This window comes from Phaethon lepturus, unplaced genomic scaffold (assembly GCF_000687285.1).
Source record: "Phaethon lepturus isolate BGI_N335 unplaced genomic scaffold, ASM68728v1 scaffold29404, whole genome shotgun sequence".
In the NCBI taxonomy this organism is placed as follows: Eukaryota; Metazoa; Chordata; class Aves; order Phaethontiformes; family Phaethontidae; genus Phaethon; species Phaethon lepturus.
Window position 1 is genome coordinate 1,633 of NW_010535979.1, and position 17,324 is coordinate 18,956.

At 46.0% G+C, this 17,324-nt stretch overlaps 1 protein-coding gene across 1 annotated transcript; it reads right to left on the bottom strand.

Moving 5' to 3' along the window:
• Positions 1-645: 645 nt before the first annotated feature.
• Positions 646-16,309, bottom strand: URM1 (ubiquitin related modifier 1). Its single transcript, XM_010286041.1, has 5 exons — positions 16,260-16,309; positions 14,971-15,041; positions 2,658-2,739; positions 1,612-1,660; positions 646-902 (listed from the first exon to the last, which is right to left on the bottom strand). The coding sequence occupies exons 1-5, from the start codon at positions 16,307-16,309 to the stop codon at positions 834-836; spliced, it is 321 nt and encodes a 106-aa protein (XP_010284343.1). The 3' UTR covers positions 646-833.
• Positions 16,310-17,324: the final 1,015 nt, after the last annotated feature.

A 17,324-nucleotide genomic window follows, 5' to 3' on the forward strand; every position in this document is an offset into this window, starting at 1 on the left:
ATTCCACACTTTAACCCTGCACCTCCAGCCTCAGCCCTTCCCCGCTAGGCTAACGCAGCTCCCCACCGCTCCCCACCTGCACAGAATGCAGCGCAGGCTGATCAATCCTGCCCATCATGGTGACAGAAGGATAATTTGCTGCCCTTATCACTCCATGCTGTCTCAGGCCAGGCACGGGTTTGTTTCCCCTCCAACCAAATGGTTATAAATTGACATAGTTTGTGGGCTAGTACTTCATGCTGCTCAGATATGAGAGAGGCATAAGGCATCAGAAAAACAAAACCAAAAAAGCCTGTTTCTCTCCTACTTTCCACAAATAAATATCACAAGTGGAAAGCCACTAGAGAGGGCTCTGAAGCAGTAATGTCTGCCAGCTCAGAGGAAAACTAGTCAAGTCACCCTTTCTTTCCTTGCACTTCATGTCTCACCCTTCCCGTGGCACCCCAGCCTTGCCCCAAAGCAGGCACAACTCCCCCAGAACGCCTCATTGCCTGCAAAGACACAGCATCCTGCTCGAGGTTCAGCACCCCTCCTCCTCCCATCATTGAAAAACAGTGTCACACACGCTGCAGGTGCTCTCTGCTTGTCAGGGTACCTGGAAGTGCAGTCAGGAGAGGTGAAATGAGGACCATAAGATGGATGCTGTTGTGGTGGACAGCAGGCCGCGTGCTGGCAGGACTTTATTTGGATGTCTAGTAACAAGTGAACGCGGTGGGAAGACGCACAGACTGGGCACAAGCAGTTCAAGAGAGGTTTGGGTGGGTTTAGGTTTTTTTTAGGCTTTTTGCCCAGGGATTTGGATTTACATCCTCTTTTTTTTTTTTTCCAGGAGTTCACCCGCCGTGCAACGTCGAGATGAAAAGGACATTATCCTGGTCCTGGAGTTTATAATCCAGCTCACCCTGCAGGCCAAGAACAAAAATGAAAAATGGTTTAAATGTCACTTCCAAATACTATCTGCAAAGAGAAAACAGCTCATAAGATGATGGTGCATGTTAGGGTGAGCAGAAGGGGACAGACTGATGTTTTCATCCTAACGGAAGCAAAGGTGAGAGCTCAGACAAGGAGCTGACGTTCATTATCCTGCACCGGTTTCTGGACCAGGGTTTTGACAAAACAGGTGGTTGCCTGAGGCAGGAAAATAGTTTGGGGCTGTTTGTTGCCTGCGCACAACAGCGGGCCGAAAAGGGAAGATATTTACTGGTTTCCTCTTTGGGTAGAAACCTCGCCAGGGCCGCCCTCACCCGCTACTCGAGCAAACGGGGTCTGCTGGGGGTGGGGAGCTGCCTGGTACCCACTAAGTTGTCACCCCGCGCACAGGGGAGACCTGCTAGCAGTCAGAGGTGCGAAGCCCATTGCTGGAGGCCAGGGAATATGGGTGCTCTCTCTTTAGACTGTCTGGCTGCTGAGACTCAGCAGGTTAGAGAAAGGCTCCAGGCTTCTGAACAGCCACGGTGCAATACAGGGAGAGAGATCCCAGCCTGCCCCTTCCCCCTCAAATACGAGATGCTTTGCTTGGGGCAAGAATCAGGAATAGCTTCTCTGAGAGGAACCACAGAACAGACAGAGCAATATTATCAACAAAGAAAGTCCAGCTGAAGGAGTACAGACCATTAGTTCCCAGTCTGCGTCGTTGATCAGCACCAAAATTCCTGGCCTCCTGCAGAACAGAGAGAAATAATTAGGATACAGGGCTGCTAAAAAGCTTCACAAATAGTTAAGAACAGGGGATGTTACAGCACAGGTCACAAGCTGACTGCCTATAAAGCCAAAGAGAAAAAGGAATCCTAGCGTGGAGGTGGAAACAGGTACAATCTGTGTGCCCTTCCTAGATCAAATAAAGGGGAGGCAGGAGCAATCCCAAAGCTCATTTGAATCAAAATGCACCATTCCTGAGGATGCTCCGAGATGACTACATTTACCTACGATGTAGAAAAGCCGGTAATTAAAACCCACGCACTACAGTCAAGTGCAGAGAGCTTGATGTGAAGGTAGGAAAAAAACCCCGACCAACGGCACTGACCCCCCGGGATCCACTCCGAGCCCCTGATTACAGGCAAAGGGATTCCCCCTCTTTGATCTTCAGTGTCCTGCAATTGTGTCTCCTGTTACCAGGGGACCTGGCACACGCTTCAGCTCACAAAGATCCGTGACGAATGTTAAACACCCCCAGCGCCACCCCGCAGTCAGGGATGGCTTGCACAGCTTACTCTGCTCCATTTCTCTTGGCTCCCCCCTCCCCGCCCCAAGGTTGGCCCCATTTTGACAATAAAAATACATTTCCCAGAAGAAATATTTGTTGGCATTTCTCCGAGTGACTGCTTCAGTCCCAGTGATGTCAGCAGGGAATGGACAGACCTGCTAAAACTCCTGGAATTGAGGATACATGCACTACGCTGCTCCAGGTGACAACGGAGAGAAAGTATATGTGGCCCTGCTTCACATTTAAGGTTTAAAGATTTGGGGTAAGGGCTGCAGGAGACACTGTTCACGGAACAGCGTGAGGTGTAGTGTGGGGACACCTCCCATTATCACTCTAGCAAATCCCGTACTTTCATGGTCATTAACTTGCTTCTTGCAACCAACAGGAAAAACGTATCCCAAAGTGTGGGGATCAACAGAGAAACCCAAGGAGGATTCACAACAGCTGTACTTACACAGATTCCCCCTGCATAAATAATTCTGGTCGTTCTTTCAACAGATTCTGTTTGATCCACTTTAGCAGGTTTCTGATATCCCCTGAAAGGAGAAAGAACAGCAGTTTACAAACTAGCTGACGGCTCCTAGCTGATGCCAGAACAAAGTGACTGTTTATCCACAAAAGAGTAGTTGAGGAACATGCAGGATGGATGGGGATAGCTGCAAACCTCCAGTCAAAGAAACCACCCAACAGGACTGTCCCTGACCAGCATCTAACAGGCAGCCCTGCCTCAGGGGAGCTCAGGGCTCTGCCCCAAACCCCACAATTTGACAGAAGGGGTTTCCCACAGAAAACGCACCCCACAAAGAATGAATGCAGTCCATGCTGAAGCATCAATCCTGCAGGAGTCTGCCGATGTTAAGATTTCTTTAACAAAGCCCATATTCTGTGCATTCTGTTATGACCTAACAAATTGATGTTTAACTCTGTGTGTATTTAATTAGATTCAAAAAGTCCAAACAAGCAAGCCTAAGTACCTGAAAGGACAAAAGGCAGACACCATTGGTACCAAAACCAGCACAAACTCTTGGGGACACGAGTTCTGGGGCACAAACGTGTACATAACCATGCATTAAACACGCATGCAGGCCACTGGCCACAGCAGTTGTATTCTGGATGCTTGCAATATCCCTCGGCATCACACCTGCTGCCGTGGCATGTCCCCCATGCCGTGCCTTCTCCCTCCCTCCACACCTTGTGCTTATGGCTTCTTTATTAAAGCTCAGCCTTTATCTTTCCATTTCAGTAGGTGACAGGAAGGATTTGTCTTCATGTAAAAGGAGGAGGAGACACTGCTGGCGGGTTTTTATAGTATCAATTTTACTTTGTGAGGCAAAAACAATTTCTTTAGTGATAGCATCAGTTAATTTCCTATTGGAGAGGTGAGAAGCGACAGAGGGGGGGAATAATCCGTTACAGGGTTTAGAGAAGCTGACAAATTGCAATGTGAAGTTCTCCTGCATTTGCCTCTATATTTCACCGTTCCACAAACCACTTCATCATTCTGAATCCACAATCAGTTATTCTCCCGGGGCTCCTTTAAACAGCCCTTTGAAAGCCCCGAAAGAGTTTTGTTTGGTTTTGAGGCATGAGGAAGCTTTTTGAAGGCACAAATTTACCAGTGAGGGCTGGAGTCCCACTGGCAGGACAAGCGGGGATGGTGGGATGGGTTTCCACGTCTCCCTCACATGTGGTAACCGCGCTGAAGTCATGGGGAACCTTTCTGCAGGCGCCTCTCTGAGCTAAAATCAAACTCTGCATACGATTCTCCGTGTGTTTACTTCATGACTGGCAAAAATAAATGTGCTTGTAGCAGCTCGACTCAGTCCCTGCTTTACCCCAGGATTTTATGGGATCATGGATGCTACCCAGAGCAAAGCTGGGGTTCTTCCAAATAACATTACTCCCATCACTTCTGTCACACCGAGGATGAACAGTCCTGGCATAGGCAGGTGCACATCAACTAGGCAATGGGGACATGTCCGTCCGCAGCAGATGGGGTCTTCTCTTCCCAGGGAAAGGGGGAGGGGGATGCTCTGAGATTCCCTCTGTTCCCCTCCCCGTCTCCCAGGGCATCGGTGCCTCCGGATGGCAGCCTGCCCCCCAGCACACTGGTCCCACCACGGGGCTGCCCGGCGCATGACAGGTACTGCTGCCTCTGAGCACTGGATTGCTCTGATCAGGGCAGAAAGAGCTGCTTTGTGCCTTAAAACTGCCCGGTGAGCTGGATCACCCGCCTGAGGCCGATCCACGACTCCCTTGTAATAATACATAGTTAAGAGCACAAAATAGACCATTTTCTGCTGCTTTTCTAGCAATGTGCACCAGGGATGGTGAGCACTGCTCAGAAGGTGTATATATACACCACGCTGGTCGGTCAGCTGCTGGAAGAAGAGTTAACTATATTCGCCTTCCCCTGAAAAATGCTGCTGCAACGTGAAGCCCTCAGGATCTCACACCCAAACGGCTCCTGCTCTCCATCACCAAGAAATGAGCGCCGGAGAGGAAGAAAGATGGAGAGGAGCCTTCAGGAGAAGGAGGGGGGTGCGCAAAGGGGACACCAGCCCCACCGCAGCAACGCTCGCGAGCTGTTTCATATTTATGCACTGGCGGCAGGGCACACAACAATGAGCTGTGCCATATACCATTCTCCTTGTGTGGAATAAGCAGCCCTTTCCTCTGGGACCTTTCAGGAGAGATCATTTAAACAGAAACACGCTGCACCAGCTGGATAAAAGACAGACACCTAGAAGCAGCCTGGACGAAGGGGCGAGAGAACTGATTTATTCAAGGCTGAGCTGAAAGACTCCCTCACCCCTACTCCTTCCATAATAAATGTTATTTTCAGCCCCACCTGAGCCTACATTCATTTACTCCTTCCCCGAAGTCACGTACACACGTACTGAAGAATTTAGACAGTGGGGAAAAAACCTGATACCCCTGTGCATGCCTGGAACTTCCCTACCCCAAATGGCAATGAAAATTAAGACCCCTTCTCTGCAGCCAACCTTAAAACATAATACTTTCGTCTGCTTTCTCAGCACTGAATTTTTTCCTCCACCTTCATGTCTCTACATTCTGTATACCAGTATTACTAGAACAAATCAATTACATAGGATGAAAAATGACCAGAGCCACACCAAAACCATCACCCACAAACAAGATATTGAAAAGCAACAAGATTACTTCCATTGCAAGTGGTCTGGGGAGAAGCCATCTTGCAGCTCAGTGCCTCAAACAGCAGTCTTGATCAACAACTCAGGACTCTGCATGTTATCATGATGGAAATAATAAGAGGTAAATTATAGCACAACTGCTTATCTCTTACACTTGACATATATAGCGTTCTGAAGACATTTTCTTTCTGATACTATGCTACGGTCTAACAGGTTTCCAGCTCCCTGGGCTGAGGATTTGCTATGCAAACAGCAGGTCCTCTACAAATGACATATAAGGAGGGAAAAAAATCTCAACCTGGTCAGGCACCACATCCGTTGACAAGTTAAACCATCACTACGGCACAGCAATTTTGCACTCGTGTTGGTTCTCAAGCTGGCCTCCCCTCACAGAACAGAGGCATTTGCTATTTGCAGGAGCACAGTTGTGCTACACGTGCTGCCATTTGGCTGCAAAAGCAACCATGCTTTTTGGCCCAAGAGTGAGGTTCAGGTGAGAGCTGAGACGATACAGCATTTCACTCCTGCATCACCAACTCAAGCCCAGCTCACCCCAGTCATGATACATTTTTATCATTACTGCATAGTCTCAATAAAATCTGTTTGGTAGCCTACTCCATTTCATTCACAGCAAACAAGTATCCACACCAAAAAATGCACTCTAATTATTGTTAACTGTCCTCGCCATTGGCAGGATCAGCAGAGAAGCCAGAGCGAATGGGCCAAGGAAGCTGAAATATTCTCAAACTGCAAAGGAGGGACTAGAAGCACATGGTAGGAAATCCCTGTCTCATTTGTATACAGAGACAGCTTTTGTTGCCTGTGCTAACAGTACATCAAACCTCTCCAAATTCTCAGGAAAAATAATCTAAAGTTAATTAAAAAAAGAAAAACCGACAAACGTTTGAGAAAACTGCTTAGTTCAAGTGCACAGATGGGAGCTCAAATCCACAATACATGCATAAAACAAATCACCCAGCGAAACACACAGCTCAGGAAAACGAAGTGTGTGCTTGCAGTGACACAAAGTCATTGGCTTGTCACGCAAGCGGACAGGATGCAAAAACTGCAGCGAGCGTGCACACAAAAACCCAACAGCGTCGGCTCATTTTCAGCCCAGCTGCATCATAAACACTTCTGGTTGTGGCAGACAGAACTGCACAGTCTGCTCGGTCCTCTTGCATATCCTCCAAGGCCTGATCTTCTGCATTACCCCAACTGTTCCTTAATGAAGAATCTGCTGAGCTTCCTCTGCAAGGGAAATGCATCTAAGACTCCATTTTAGCACTGCCTGGAACAAGAGCCTGGGTTAATTTGCACCCTCAAAATCAGGGCTGGAATCCATAGATCCTTCCCAGTTCAGTACAACATCCTGGGCCTGACAGATTCATCAGTCGTAACTCAGCAAAGAGGGCACTTGCTGTGTTCAGAGGGAAAACAGGTGCCTCGAATGAGAAACACCAAGCTGGGTGTTGCACTAGAAGGATCTCACACTGAACTGATAAATGCGCAGAAACGCCAAAAGATTTTGCGCAACCGTAATACCAGTTGACACAGACACTCAGCTCTCGGCTCCCAAGGAGCTGCACAGGTCGCTGGCACATTCACACACACATGCAATGACCAGACACCTCTGCGTCCCCTGCCTTAAAATCTGCATACAAACCCGTACAAAGCAGACAGTGCCTCGAAGGGCACCCAGAGGGTGTAATTACACCCATATTGCCTTGGCTGTGGAACCGGGAGCTTATTTTGGGGAAATAGGGGAACCCTAGAAAGGCCAAACCATGGAAAATTCCCTTCTGGTCCATAATAAATAAGATATATGCAGCACTGGTCACTAAGGGGTCAGTGCTGCAAGAGCACAGCGCTTTCCCGGGCCGCCTTGCGGATACCTCCCTGTGGGGTACCATTTCTTTGACCCAGAATAAGATCATTTATCATACTGACCATGGCTGAGCTCCAATTTGCTGAGGTCACTAACTCTGGACGAGCGCGCTCCACCCACATTCTCAGCCACCGGCCTGTAACCATGACAAAGTCCCTTCCCTGCCGCTCCTCTGCCATTATTCCCCCTGCCTGCATGGAAATGTATGGAAAGGCAATCTGTATCCCCCTTTCCCTGCTTAAGCAGCTTGTTTTTAAAATAGATGAACCAGCTCCCAATAGCTGCCGCCCCTCCAGGTGTATGCCTTCTCTCTGCTTTTGAATCTGATGGCCCTCCAGGAATCTGCTCTCTAAAAGAGCTTGATACAAAACCCGACCTAAGGGATCCTTCAGACTCCTCTTGTCTCCCATGTGATATGCAAATCATTCACTGAAGCAGACGATGGTGTGCCATAATGTGCAGAAGAAGACCTGGAATAGCTGATATAAATGGAGTCACAGGCAAATGGGTTTGGTACTACGCAGAGTGAGCAGCAAGGCAAAATTTTGCAGCAAGAGCAAAATCCATTTTCTCTGACAAGCGCACAAGCCAATCCTGCCACGCACTGGAGTGGGCAGTGATTTAAGTACTAGGGAAAAAATTAGGGGGTAACTACAGCCAGACACAAAAGAATCCCAATTGTTGCTCTCATCTGTTCTTGTCTGCTACAAACAAACGTCAAGGTCTTGGCTCCTGGAATTTTTAATTGTGTTACGACATCTTTTTCTCACTTCTCAGCTAGAAGAGCAATGCTCCTCTCCATTTCCTTGTGTCCCCACACAAGGGGAAAGGATCACAGGGGTCTTTCATAGCCCTCCTGTTAGCAGCAAAGACTCGGATCACAGCCATCACCCAACAACTCTCAGCCCTGAGATTTTAATCACAGCTCTCATGAACTGGAGAGGAGCTGCTTGGGATGTTCCACTCCCTGGCAGGAGAACACAAGTTCAAGGGATCTCCAATCCCACTCGCTAGCCAGCAGCAAGCTTCCAGATCCATCAGCTCCTGTGACAAAAAATGCAGCTCCGATCTGATCCTCAGCGTAACCCTAATCCCTACTCATTTCCAAAGTCAGAGCATCTAATCCCGTAACACCCAACGCTATTGTCACTTCAGGCTCTCAAATAAATGCCAGCGCACCAAACTGTCTCTTTTAATTAGGATCACAGATCACTAGTGCTGGCCCAGGGTCCTGCCTCTTGTTCAAAACTGCTCAAAGGAAGGAACTGGGAGCGCCTCAAAGACTATCGCACCGGCAGCGAAGTGCCAGATAGGGAATCGCAGACATTAAAAATAACATCTCATTAACAGGCCCTGTGATTTTTATACCTCTGCCAGTGCAGAATTATTGTCAACAAAAGACCACTCCAAGCCTTGCCCACTCTGATTTTAAGATGCTTGAGCAATGTAGACCTGCTACCAAACCCCAAGGAGACTGTGCCATGGTCTAACAGTTTCTGCAGTCAGAAATCTTCTGCTAATGCACCAAACTCCCGTTTCTTCATCCCTCCCAATCAATCTATGCTAGATGATATTGCGTCACCCTGGCTATAATCTGTCCTTCCCAGTGATAAAGGAGATATCCCACCTCATCACTTTTCCATTCATTTATCCTGCTTAACCTTGAATGTTGCTGGTTAATTTTTTTTAAGCTGCTCAGGAAGACGATTCAGAGAATGCATTACTAAGTGCGGGCATAAAGCTTAGCCAAAACCCATCAAACTGAAATCTCCCCTCTCCTATTTTCCCGGCTTCTGTGTTTTGTGTGCACACATACCGAGGGTTAAAAAGGAAAACCTTATCACTATTACAAGAGACTGATATGAGCTGATGTGAGACCCCAGACCACAGAGGAAGGTGGCCGTTCCTGCCAGCAAACAGAGGGATTCCCCAGCAGCCTGGCACTGCCCTGCATGCAGCCAGCCTGGCCGAGGGAATCCCCTGGGCTGGGCTCTCCCTGGCACTGCCAGCTGGATCAGAAAGTGCCTTGGAGTAAAGTCCTTGCCCCTCTCCCAGCCTGGCTGGTGGCTGGTTGTCCCCTCTGGCTGCTGGATGAGTCAGTGTCTCAGCTCGGCTCTGGATGTCCAGATAAGTAAAAATGATTTTACTCCTCTAAATACAGAAATTGTGCAGAGTCTAGTCCTCACCTCTCACTTTCGGGCTCAGATCTGCTTTGCTATTATTAGACTTTCACATACAGCAAGCACCATTAAACCGATTCCTGTCCACCCAACCCAGCCACCCCCACAGATACTCCAAGGCCCTCAGTCTTACTTGAAAGGGGAAAAAGAAAGGGCCAGTGAGATGATCAGGGTGGAGGAGAGGGGGGTTAAGATTTACAAGTGAATGGAGGTAAGAATGGAGCAGTTTGTGGGATAAAGGGGCTGCAGAGGGAGCTTTACAGATGTGCAGAGGGACGGCGGCTCATTGTTTAATTAAGCAGAAAGTGGCTCTTTTGAAAAGCAATTTTGCACAGGAGCTCTGAGCTCAGCAAACAACTCCTGCGAGTGAGGGCAGGAGGAGAAAGGAACAGCTGGCCCGGAGCCGTGTGAACGGCATGCTAAGCGGTTTAAAGGGCCCGGATCCTCCTCCCCAGCCCTGCTCCGCTGCCACCCCCCGAACGGTGCTGTCAGCACAGCAAATCCCACCAAGAGAAAAGGGAGAGTGGCGGGGGCCTGGCACAGAAAGGTTATCCTGCTAGGTGTCCGCACTGCAATACAGCGGCTGGGAAGGAGGGTGGAACAGCCAGGCTTTGTTATCCCAGGGATTTGGTCACACACAAGAGCTGGTTTCTTGGTGCCTGGGAAGCTCCTTCCACAATGAGTTGGGATGAGCTGATCCGGTAATGCAGCTCCATCGCCTCCCCGGAGAGCGCTGGGACTGCTCCTGCAAGGGCACACATTTGTTCCTCCGTTCCCTCCGAAGGACTCGTTCCTTGCGCAGAAGCGACGCATGGCCTCTCTGGGACGGTGACCCGGAGCTGTGCAGCAGCCGCTGCGCCGAGTCCTGCAGCCAGGGCTGCAAACGCAGCAGGGACTGATGGTGGCGGCAGCAGCCCCGCGGCATCATGCCGGGCTCCCGGCGCTGCAAATGCAGCTGCTCACACCAATTGCTGGAAAAAGCAGCCAGGATCCAGCACTGAGCTAGTCCAGCCTGAGGTCCCACTCTGTGTAACCCACTGAGTCCCCTTTCCTTGCCAGCAAATATATAATTACCTGCCTAGGAGAGATGCACAAGTAGGGGAATAACCCCAAAGTCCTTTGAGACCTGCGAGTAGCACACACTGTGGTTAAAAAGATTTCACTGCATGGAATTCCATGGAGGTTTTTTATCATTCTTCTAATAAGTCTTTGCATTACCAAATATATTTTTATTCTTTCTTTGGAGAAAGTTTTAAAATGTTAGGAATAATAAACATAGCACTAAAAGCATTCCAGAATATTAATAACTTCACTTTGACATACTACCTAGCAATATCACGGGGCATTTACAGACAAGCGATGCCAACTGCCACTCTTGATTTTACACGTTGCTCTGGCATAGCATCCCAGTCAACTCTGAACACAGGCCATGCTGTATTTTTTAAGCCGCTCTGCCTGTAACACAGGTCTGATCTCTTGAGATCCCCAGGCTCTTTTCTGAGGAGATGAATACTCCCAAGTCCCCAGCAGTCCTCCACGCTGTGCAGAACAAGGCCCCTGGAAAGCTAAGATCTCGAGGAGCAGACCATGCTCTCCCTTATGGGGATTTAACATACGCAGCACTTGGCATATTATTTTAATTTTCCCTCTAAAAGAAATCTGATTAGCAACAGGCTTTTTCCCTGGGGTTTTGGTAAAGGGAAACCACAAACAATTACCAAAACACACTGATTAAAAATTTATCCTTCCAGATTTGTAAGTGCCAAAACACACAGTGAGTTCTTGATTACCCCAGAAGGTGCAAGCAATCACTGCTGACACTGGTCACTGCTGCTCCAAAAACACAAGTCCCATCACTGAAACCACAGGAGAAGCTGGAATTCGAAGGCCTGGACCCGCAGCTGAGTAGCCTGCAGCACAACTGCCAGAGACTTTACAGACAGCCCCAACCTCCGGACACAACATCCAGTAGAGAGCACAGCAGAAAGGTTTTGTAAACACTCTTCATCAGCATGATGCTGCTGAGCTAAACCTGAAATGCCTACAAGGGTTAAACAATGCCAGTGACTTCCCACCCCTCCAACAGCATCCATGCAATTCGCATGGCCACAGACAAATCCACCACTGTGAGTCCCAGCGAGATGGAGGAAGGAGCTCCAGCATCACTTGCAGAGCAGTCATACAATGATCTATTTGATTACTGAAGCACTTCGTTAAATTACTGTGGCTTGTTTCAGGAGGAGGCTGCCAAATAGATTTTCAGTTTTTAATTTAGGGTTTCTCTCTTTTATGCTCCATTGTCTCTAATAGCCTCTTAGATGCTTGAAAATAAAGTTGATTTCCCTGCCAATTTAATCCTCTCTCCATGTGACAAATATCGTTATTCCCCCAGCTGCTTTCTCCCACACGCACTGTTTTTATGCAGAATAAGCCAACAGGGCATTAATGCCTTTAGATCCTCTAACAGCATTATCAGTGGGATCACCAAAATAGCCAGCAGTTTGGGACAAGATTCTTGTTTAACTTGAGGTCTTCTTTCCGCAACAGCGCTAAAAGATTACACAGCCCTGCACGAAGTGTGGCTTATGTAAATTCGTCTGTCTGTACAGATATATCACACCTTTTTAAGTTCCTACTTGGCAGCAACTTCAACGTGGAGGCTAAGACAGCTCCACTTTGGAAATAAAGAACTGCTGTTTTACTGACGTTAGGCTACAAAAAGTCCCTTGGATAATAAAAATAGGTCCTGCCACATGGCTGTACCCCTCGTGGCATGCTCTTGGCCCATTTGCAGTTTCCTTCCTCCTGCCTTTCCTAATCCCTCCAGGAGCCCATCTCCAGGTATCAGAAAAGGACAGAGAATGAAATCTTCTTGAAAAAGTTAACTGGATCTGGAACCCACCTATTTTCTACCTACTGCCCGTTACCAGGAAAAAGGAAATGACCACATAATAATTGTTCACATAATAATTCAATAATGTTCATAACATTATTATAATTCAGAACACTGCCCTTATCAACTATGGAGCACAGCTTGTTTCATTCACGTAAGTATTTGTAGGTATTTCTCCATATAATTTTCCACTCCCCTACACCTCTAGGATATATATAAAAATGCCTAAACAATTAAAATATAGCTGGGTCCAATGTCCCAGAGAGAAGCTGCTGCTCTGCAAAAAGGAGGACAAAGATAAAAATAACCTAGAAAGAAAGGAAGAGTGGGTAAGAGAGGCCAAAATGGCCAAAAATAAGCTTGATGGCTAATGAAATCACTTAAAATGGGGTTAGGAGTGCAGGTCTTCAAGCAGCGTTCCTACTACAGATCTCTCTGCAGAGTATTAGGTGATGGACATACGGGGTAAGGTAAGCAACAGTATGCACCAAGTAGAACTAAACTGGTTTATTTCCCTAATCATTGTAATTCTGGCTCCACAAGGGCAGCAGGGAACATACTACATAAATCTTTATTTACCCAGAGATAGGTGAATTAAACTTTCTTAATGTCAATGAGGAAAATACAAGGCATTAGGAATAATATAAAATCACAAGAATTTACCAAAGTTCTTATTCACACGTTTCTGATCCATTTCTGCTGATTCCTCACTTCTACAACATAATCCTAATCCAGAAATATTACAAGGGATGTCTCCAGTGATCCCTTACTGTCAGACATTAATCACAAGTCTGCCTACCCCATCCCTGTGCTGGGTGTAAATGTCACTATAGCAGAAACCTCACAATTCAGTGTCTGCTCTTCAGCTGCTGCTATCCACAACCTGCCCCAAAACTGCAACCTCCCTGTCACTCAATGTACATGAAAACAGCAGGCTGCAAACCAGGGGAGCTGGCAAGTGGGCACACTGTCCATTCTGCCACTCTTGTTACAGGGATAGCAGCATCTGAAAAACAAGGCAGCGTGAAAAGCTGGGAGCAATAATGTGTCAGATGAAATCTGGAATGAATCTCTGCAGATCATGAGTTTGAACCCCAGATCTTCAGGGAAAGATTTATCCTTTCAGATAAATCCAGCTCCTCATGAAGCCTGCAGAAGTCTTCCCAGCAGCTTCAAGTGGGAATGGATTAGGCCACATACAACCGCACCACTGACAACCATCAGGCTAGAAGAATCATTCTTTTATATTTGATATCCCCCCCTTCCCCTGGTAGAAATTAAACATCTCATGTAATAACCCCTTCTTGAGCATCTGATCATGGTTTGAACACCACGAATGTGGTGGATAGCAGTGGGTATTTTAAATTTACAGAACACTGAAGAAAATGATACTCTAGCCCCCAAGTTTATAAACCAACTAAATGAGTGTTTTGGCATTTCTTTACTGTCTTCAAGGACCTTAAGTGCTTTAACAGTGCTGGAATTTAATGCTGAACTCCCTTGCGATACATGAAAGTATCACTACTACTTCACTAGCAACGGGGGAAAGTTAAGCAACACGACTAAACTCACAAAACAAATCAGCATCAGGTCATGCTTCTGGATCCCTAGTCCCTGTCCTTAACCACAAGATAACACATTATTCCAGTGCTCCTATTGTATTTGAATTACACATACTTATGTCCAAGCATCAAAAGCGCTTCTACCAATCTCTAATTACTTCCAGGCATGGCAAGAAGATTTCAGGCCTGAACGTTCACAGCACATAGATTATGGTATTAGCCATTCATGAGATATTAGCTGTTAACATTCCCTGATGTATTATTTCAGTTGATAATCCCACGTTCAAACAGCATAAAGAGTTACTATCTAGCTGGAAGAATTCAAAACATACCTGTGGCAAAATTAAGTTGCAACTGAAGTATGCACACACATAAGGACAAACAAGAGTTAGTAGAGCACTTCTCAATATTGATATTCCAAATCACAAACCAGAGGTTATGGCTGTTTATCACTGGGACACTCAAGTCTTTAGCTTAGCAGCATCCTATTTTTTATTGTAGGGAAGGCTATTGGCAGGATGTCCAGCACCACATTCGAGCATTAGCTTTGCCACTTTCAGCTGCATGGTTAATATAAAATAATTACATATACTTGAAAGTCAAATGAGTAGATAAAATACATTTATGTTACATTGCTATACACACATCCACATATCCATACGCTACATACATATGCACACATATATATGTGCCTCTTGGAAACCTCAGAACAGGCAAGAAAAAACAAAGGAGAGAAGAAGTTATTGGTGGTTTCAAGTATCAAGCAAGACAAATGTAGACTTGATGGAAACATTCAGAGGCTGTTGTCTATCCAGGAGGAAGGAGGCAAGTCTTAAGGAAGTACTTGATTCACAAGTGCTTAGAGGACAGGAAAGATGCTCAGGCTATTTCTCCTTGGTATTTACTATGAGGACTAACCATCATCTGACCAGCTATCTGATCCACGGCATGCCTGAAAGTACTTTTAAAATACATTTATTCTTGTTGTCAACTAATGAAACTGCTGTGCAAACCAGCTTCGTTTCATTTGTTGTCTTTCTTTCAAGTTATCCAACAGGTTCTGATACTCACAAGGCTCTGGTTGACAGGGCAAAGTCACCTGATGCTTTTTGACACCATCGAACAAGAGTTCTGCACCACCTCTGAAATAAAAACAATGAACCACTGAGATTTTGCTTTATTGTCAAAAGGAAGACAGTACAAAAGAGGCGATTTACATAGATGCCACAACAGAGAAAACAAATGACACAGACTATATTTAGCACAGGATTCTCTTTGTCTTTTTCCCTCTCGCAAACCACAAGTTCGCAGGGAAAGTTGCCATCTCGCATCGCCGACACATACAGGAGGCTCCGTTGCGGGCCAGAACCCCACGGTGCCAGGCATCATCCCAACAGAACAGGAAGATGGCTCCCATCCCAACGCGCTTACAAACCGCCATGCAGCCTCTAGCCTAATGCCTTCCCTCTCCCTTCAGCTATCAGCATTGCTTCAAGTCAAACAATATTACAGCCACCACGCTACATCCAACATCCCTAACACCTTTTAGCCAGCAGCCTCAAGCCATTTCACAAAACATGAAAAATCGTAGCATCCTTCTGGAATAAATATTCCTCCAGTTTCTACTTGTGAACAGAGAGAGGAAATGACTCACACGAGGTTACACAGCAAGTCAGCTGCAGAGCCAGCAGTCTTTGAGCCAGCAATGCTTTCGTGATCTACTTACTACAAAGTGTTCCCTCTCGGGAGGGACTTGACTGGGAGAAGCAAGCAGAGCAAGTGACAATGGTGACAAGTAAAAATAAATAAATAAATACACAACCTTCCTCCACTGAACAACCTGAATAACACCTCTCTTTTGATATTCAGAATGTACTGGGGGACTAGCCTCAGATAACTAAGTGATGGCCTCTGCAAGCACAAGAGACCAAGCATGAGCAAAATATGCAGAGATTGGCAAGCACAGGAGCTGGTCCTCACACCTTAAAAAAATGGGATTTAAATTGGGTCCAGGTAGCTAATCTCCCTAGGCTCTTAGAAAAAATAATTTATTTTTGTAACTGCAACTTACAAGCCTCAGCAAGCTCCTCACCTGTATTTCTTTTTGGGAAAAAGAACAACTGTGAAAATCTTGAGCTTTATAAACATCAGTCAGTTTTCCTGATGTTGTAAGGCCACAGGCCAAACTGCGTCTTAGAAGATTATAAAACTTTATCATGTGAGTAGGGACATGAATGACAAACACGAATGCTACTTTAGGATACAGGACACAGAAGCAGATGGTGTGAGCTCTTGACTCCAGACTGAACAGGATGGCCAAAGTTTTAACAATTAGGAAACTCTTAAAAAACTCAACTCACTTGATACTCAACTGAGGTAGAAAAATGAACAACTTGTTTTCAAACGGCATATAATTGTGGTAAAATGTTCTTCCAGGTTAGATGTAGATTACGTTAGAAAAAATTTCTTATGAAGTTACTTTCTGGAAACTTACTGGTGCCTCGCGTCCCTTGGAAACCAACACAATAAAGAGAAGTATTTAAAATAAATAATCCCCACCTAAATGTCAACAAAGATACATCCAGACGTTACTAAGTTCTTTTAAATTCAATATCTAAAAATGCCACACTAGGTTTTCTTGGCTCTGCAATGGAAGAGCACAACAGAACCCTTGTTATGCCCTCAGCAGCATTACTTATATGCAGCAACCCTCCTAAAGAGCACTCTGTTGGTGTTCTTCCACCAGCTCACAAAAAAATAGTTATCTGAAAATTGAAGCAGCGATTATTAACATGAGCTGAGATTCATGCAAGAGAACAAGTCACAGCAATTATATGAAAAACATTTTTTTTATGTAATGAAAACAAGGTCACGCTTTGTTACAGCGGGAAATGTAGATTGCAAGATAAGGTCCTTCTGTAAAGCACTAGCTGTGGGGAACTCAGCTGTGATTTGTACATAGAGAGCTCATTTATGCATTTCCAAGGGAAGCAAAAATGCATCTCACTCTCTGGGAAAATCAGGAGACTTACTGCAGCTGGAAGTGGGAAAGACTGAGGAAAGGATTCTTAAGGAGGAGGGTATTTAAAGGGTTATGGCATTTCTGTGTTCATGAAAGGGTGGGAAAAAGCAAATAAATAGTAGCCTTTTAGCTTCTGCTAAAAGGAGGCTTTAACAAAATAACACAAGTATTTCCACAAATATGCACAGACTTCCACTGCAAACACTTTAGCTTCCCAGCACCAGTGTTAGCAATGCAGACACTACAGCAACAAAGACCTGAAAACCAAAATGCTATGAAGCGAGAACCCGACTATTTTAGAATAACGGAATCAGTTTACACTGAACTGAAATAACTGAAACACAAAGCAAAGCAAGTGCACACGTACACACACATAAACACACACACACACACACACATATAT

Bases quoted from the DNA above. Each gene is read 5' to 3' on its own strand.
- URM1 (XM_010286041.1), bottom strand. From the start codon at position 16,309: ATGCCGTTTGAAAACAAGTTGTTCATTTTTCTACCTCAGTTGAGTATC. The intron at 2,740-14,970 runs GTGAGTATCAGA...TTCTCCTTTCAG, and splicing joins GCCCTGTCAACCAGAGCCTT to GGGATATCAGAAACCTGCTA. The intron at 1,661-2,657 runs GTAAGTACAGCT...TCTGTTCTGCAG, and splicing joins TTTATGCAGGGGGAATCTGT to GAGGCCAGGAATTTTGGTGC.